Below are 6205 nucleotides of genomic sequence, written 5' to 3' on the forward strand. Positions count from 1 at the left end.
ATATTTAATAAAAGTACTTAGAGATTTTAAAAGATCTAAATATTTTTTAACATTTATATATTTTTTTATTTATATAAATTTTTCTTAATTGTTAATAAATATAATCTTAGTTGAAATAATTTTTATAGGTAATATATTAATAATGCTCTAATCTAGGAATAGAACTAATATACTTTTTTTGTACGAATCANCTAACAAAAGAAACATTCTTTTAAAAAATTTTTATTTAATCCACAGTGTGATTCCTATAAAACTTTGATTTATAAAAATATATTGCAAACAAAAAATGAGTTGAACACCCAGTTAATAAATCACCTGTCTATCAATACTATAGTAAAGAATTTGAACAGGAAATTAATAAATCAAGCATTGAACAATATAATTAATATAGTGAATGCAAAGTTGTTTCTACTAATTTTAGTGGTAAAAATTATATTAACTCTTCAAATGAATAAATTTATACATGTATTTTACATAACTAAATACTTATTGTTCTAGAATCCTCTATTTAAAAAAAAATATTATCATAATTCTTATTAAAAACGTAAAACCTCATTAAAATTATAGATAATACGTAAAATAATCTTTGAAATAAACTAATAATTTTAAGCTACAGTTATTAAAGGTCTTTCGGTAATACATTAAAATTAAATATTAATAAAAAAGAAATATATTTTTTTTTTTGCAATTAAAATAACTAGCTATACGGAAAATACGCAGTTAGCCATACAAAAACTACGTAAAAAAAAAAAAAAAACATTTGTTAATTTTTTCGTTTCTTTTTATAAAAATGAAATACGTAAAAAAAAATATATCCTTTTTTTTGAGAAAAAAGAAATTTAATGGTCAAAAAAATAATGTTCTAAAAAAATAAGAAGTGATTTATTTTAATATAAATTTATTTGAATTTTTTTTTTTTTTTTTTTTTTATTTTAGCTCCTTTTTTAATATTGAGATTTTTTAAAAAACAAAGGAAAAAAAAAAATTATAAGAAATGGTTTATGAACATAGAACAACTGGTTTTTACTTAGAATTAGAATGTATTATTTCATACATGTAATAACATTTCTATATCTTAATATTGTACTTTTTTTTATACAGATTTTTGTAAGAATAATTGGTTTTAATAACCATCTTAATAATGAATAGTTAATATAATATTTTTATTACTTATTTTTTCCATTAAAATTATTAAATGCACATTAAAAAAAAAAAAAAATACAATTTAGGTTAATGAAAAATTAACACTTCTAACTTTATTTCTTGATTTTTTCAATTATCTATGGATTTATTTTAAAAGAGAAACGGCTTTTCTGTTTTTTTTTTTTTTTTTTTTTTTGGTTGTTTTATAAGTTTCTTAATAGATATTTTGTAATTTAAAAGTTTAAAGTAATTTGGGGGTTTTTTAGATAAAATTTTATATTTTTTTTTTTTTTTTTTTTTTTTTTTTTTATTAGCCTACAATAGTTATGTTTTAATATAATTTTATTCAAATGTTTTTCTATTTATATAAAAAAAAAAATTTTTTTTATTATGTTTAAATAATATATTTTGTAATATTATTTCTTTTATATTATAATTTTTATAATTAAGTTGTTTTTATTATATATTTATAAATATGCATTAATGCATATATACTTTGAAACTAATATTTTATTGTTTTTAAAATATGAAAGAAAAAATTATTTGCTATATTTGACAGTTGTTATTGTTTTAATTAATCATATCTTTAGATAATTTTGTACTAACATTTTTTTTAAATACTAATTTTATTTTTATATATTTTATTTTATTCTTAATTTTTCTATTTTTTTTTTTTTTTTTTTTAGCTTAATAAAAAATATGTAATAATATTGTATAAATTAAAAAGTTAATTTTAAATGAAAAAAAAAAAAAAAAAAAAAAAAAAAAAATAATTAAATACTTCCTAGTAGTCCTTTCTACTTATTCAAAAGTCAAAAAAAGAGTCATATTCAAGGAAGCAAATTTCAAAATAATTAATAAAATAAAATCTAATAATAACGTACATAAAAAAATAAAAAAAAATTTTCTTTTACTTTTATTAGATATGCATAAAAAATTTTCCTAGATTATCATTTTATTCTTTTAAATATTTTTCACGCTTCATCAACTATTTATTTTGCAACATATTGCAAAATTTCATATGTAAAAGTATTAATAATATATTTTATTAACCGTCATTTTATATTATAAATTTCAAAAAAAAAATAAATATTTCTTATGATCTACTTTTTCTATTAATTTTCAGTTAAATTTATTTTTATACATTTATAGTTAAGTTTGTATATACCATTAAAATAATATATAAATAGAATGTGATAAAAAAAAAAAATAATTGAAATAAATAAATTTACAAAATAATTACTATAATTAATTATATAATTATATTAAAGATACTTTTTTAAAGTTTATATTCAAATTTGTTCTAAATACCTTTTAAAAATTACAATACTATTTATTTTAGTAGAACGATCATTTTATAAGACTGTAACTTAGTAATAATATATATTCATGAGATAATAGCATGTTGAGATGATTGCATTTTTTTTTATTTTTCTATCAAAATTATAATTATTTTAAATTATATATTTTTTTAAACATTTGAAATTTTTTTCTTTTTTTTTAATTTATAAAAGAATTAGATGAAACATTATTTACTTATTTACATTTGCTATATTATTTTGTGATTATAATTTAAATAAAGATATAACATCTTAATTACTGTTAAAATTTTTTTTATCTGTATACTATATTATTTTTACTTATAATTGTTATATATATTGGAATAATCATACATAACATTGATTATAATGAATTTTTTCTTTATTTTTACTCAAATAATATTATTTTTATATAATGAAATATGTGCATGAGCTCAATTTCAGTTTGAATTCATATTTTTTTACCGTGATTAAAAATTAAATGTATAATACAATCACATTTTCATGATTAAAATAAAATAATTATTATTATTTTCAATGCATATTTTATAATGTAAATTATAATTTTTATTATAAAATGTAATTTACAATTATTTTTTTAATTACAATAAATACATTTATTTGCTTTATCCTTTTTTTATTTTTTTATTTTTTGAAGTTTTTTAATTTTCTCATTTTTAATCCATTTTTTTCGTTATAATTATGATTATTAAGTAGTAATATATGAAAATATTAAAACATGCATAAATTTTTAATGTCAACTTTATATCCCCTTTTAACCAAACTACATTATATTAGAAACAATTAATTGTTAAATAATAATAATTAGTACTATAATAAATCATATTTAGAATTAAATGAAAAAGATTACCAAATATGCTATTCTTAAAATTTCTCTAATATTATATCATAAAAATATAATGAATTATTATCATCGCTTTTACATCCTAAATTATAACATAGTTATTTTCTTGTTTTATATTTTTCTTTTCTATTATTGTTATAATTAGTAATGTTTTATTACATTAAGTTCAAGAATACTGTTTATAATCACGATGATTGTTAATTGCATGAATATTATTCCTTGTTATCCACAAAAATTTTTGTTATTTAAATTTTGTCCTTTTTATTCTTTTATGAAAATGAAAAATTAGTTGTATATAAAATCTTTATTCTAAAGGAAATTGTTAAAAAATATATTCCACTGTTATTATTAAATATTTAGTGTAAATGTTAAGAATTTCATTAATCTATTCTCTATATATTATATAAATATACAATTTCCTTAAGAATCTGAAATAAAAAATTAAATAAATTTTTTTAAAATTATTTTTTTTTTTTGAATATTTAAGTGTTTATTATTTTTATTTTTAATTTTAAAATTTTAATTATTTTATTTTTTTTTAATTTTTAATATTAAATATAATTAAAAATATATAAGTGTGTATAAATAAAAAAAAATAAACAGAATAAATAATGTTACATCTAATGTTTATACATATTCTAAAAACAATTCTCACATAAATAGAAGTCGTATTAACAATTATATGTCAACTACAAAAATATATAATAAAAGTAGGAAAAAAACGATGATAAAATTTTCTATAAAAATTATTATATTTACTTTCTTAAAATGGATGTTACAAGATTCTAATAATGTAGGATAATAATAACTTTTTAAATTTTTTATATATTTTCGTTATTAACATTATTTTAAGCTAAAATTTTATTACATAAACAAATTTATTTTTTATGTTGAATGTTCCCATATTTTAGTGTTTTTACTATCAACTTTAGAAATGCAAGATCAACTTAGAAAAGAAGTTAAATCTAGAATCTAAAAGATCCTTAGCAGAAAGTAAGAAAGATTTAAATTCAGAAAACGAGGTAATAAAAATGTGCATATCAGGTGAATTAAAATTTTATAAAAAACGAGATGTTGCAAAAATAACTTTACATTTACAAAAAAAAGAGAAAGATGAAAATGACAAAAAAGTTGAAGAAACAAATGAAGAAATAGAAGAAAAAATTATTGAAATGGATGACTTAAATAAAAAGTTAGATGAATTTAATGACATGTTAGAGGAATTAAATGATATGATAGAAGATAAATTAGAAAATGATGCATTAGATAATATTGATATAGAACAAGGATATTTAATTGAAATAACTAAGAAAAAAAATAAAATATGCTTTAATAAAAAAAAATTACGCAAATATTTAAAAAAGTTAAAACCAGAACCTATAGTTTCTATTCTTTTCCTACCATTTGTTGCATGCATATTATCTATGATAACATTTGTAACAGATGATTATCAATTGTATAATATAACTGTTTTATTTCTTAGTTTATCTCTTGTATTAACGTCGATCCTTGTAATAAATACAAAAGAAAATAAAAAAGTTTAATAAAAACAAATAACATATTTATTTGTTAATTGTCTAAATTAAATATTCTGTTATAGTATTATGCAATCTAACTAATAAAGAATATATAAAGAAAACTCTATTTGTTTTATTTGTTATAAAACCATGTTACAGATAACTTTTTATTCTATAAATAATTATACTATAATGTAAGATAAATAATTTTAATTTATATTCTATTTTTAATCTAGTTCTTATATAGATATATGAAAAATTATAATATGTTATTAAAGACTTAAATTATATTTAATGTTTTATTTACCATTGTAGTCATATTTTATTCATTTCTTTATTTTAAATATCGATACTTGCTCATTTCTATGTCTATGAATTAATCTAAAACTTTTATTTCACTTTGACACCTTTTTTTATATTTAAAAATATCCATTTTCTTTATAATAGCTTATATCCTACCTCATTATATTACTCTGTACTAATTTTTTGAATTGTTCGTTTATTAATTGGTTATTCAAAGAATTTTATAATACTTTGAATAGTTAAATTTATAAAGAGTATATATAGAGATTCCTTCTAAAATTTTTTATTATAAAATTAATTATTATAAATAATAATTAATTGCTTATAAATTATACTGTTGTTTTATTAACTGGGTGTTCGGTGACTTCACTAGAGTACTTAACAAACAAATTAATAAAGAGCATGTAGAGTTTCCTCTACAATTTTTGATGTACTTATATATACTTTTATATGCTTTGAACGAGTGATTCTTAATTACCTAATCTACTTCGTTCAGCATTCTTTGATTTCAATAGGAATTTATTTACTTTAATAAAAATCCTTATTTTTATTAAAAATTTAAATCCTTATTGAACATTCATTATTAATTAATTGTAAATTACTTGTTTATTTGTAGTGAGTTACATCCAGCAATTAATATATATTGCTGTTGAATTAACAAACATAAACAATTATTGACAAATACAAAAAATTGTATAAATATTAATTACATGAAAATTTTATTGTTATTTTGTATAAAATTTTCTTTTATAAAATTCATCATAAAAACTATTTCGTTTCCTAAAAAAAAAATTCTATTCTTTTTCTTTTTTTTTTTTTATTTATTTATTAGTAACAAATATTTTAAGAAATTGATTTTTTAATCAATTTTTTTCCTGACGATTTTTGCCTTTTTTTTTATCAAATTTTTTTCCTTACAATCTTTGTACCTTTTTTTTAAAAAAAAAATTACAAACAAAAAAGANAAATACATTAAATATATTAAACATAAATAAAAAAAAACAAATGTTAAATATAAGCAACACAAAAAAAAAAAAAAAAAAAAAAAAAAAAAAGGG

General features: G+C 16.4%; 2 protein-coding genes across 2 annotated transcripts, besides 1 other annotated feature; both read left to right on the plus strand.

Annotated features, from left to right (window-relative positions):
- Positions 1-237: 237 nt before the first annotated feature.
- On the plus strand, positions 238-498 carry PGAL8A_00194080 (fam-g protein; the record flags this gene model as incomplete). The annotated part of the gene is made up of 1 exon (XM_028670624.1): positions 238-498. A coding segment is annotated over one exon (261 nt), but the record flags the coding sequence as incomplete, so codon positions are not given.
- A 3511-nt stretch (positions 499-4009) lies between these two features.
- Positions 4010-4871, plus strand: PGAL8A_00194100 (Plasmodium exported protein, unknown function; the record flags this gene model as incomplete). The annotated part of the gene is made up of 2 exons (XM_028670625.1): positions 4010-4120; positions 4260-4871. 2 exons carry the CDS (start codon positions 4010-4012, stop codon positions 4869-4871), a joined length of 723 nt encoding a protein of 240 aa, XP_028527359.1.
- Positions 4872-5484: 613 nt separating this feature from the next.
- Positions 5485-6044: a repeat region.
- Positions 6045-6205: the final 161 nt, after the last annotated feature.

Source organism: Plasmodium gallinaceum, assembly GCF_900005855.1.
Source record: "Plasmodium gallinaceum strain 8A genome assembly, contig: PGAL8A_v1_75, whole genome shotgun sequence".
In the NCBI taxonomy this organism is placed as follows: domain Eukaryota; phylum Apicomplexa; class Aconoidasida; order Haemosporida; family Plasmodiidae; genus Plasmodium; species Plasmodium gallinaceum.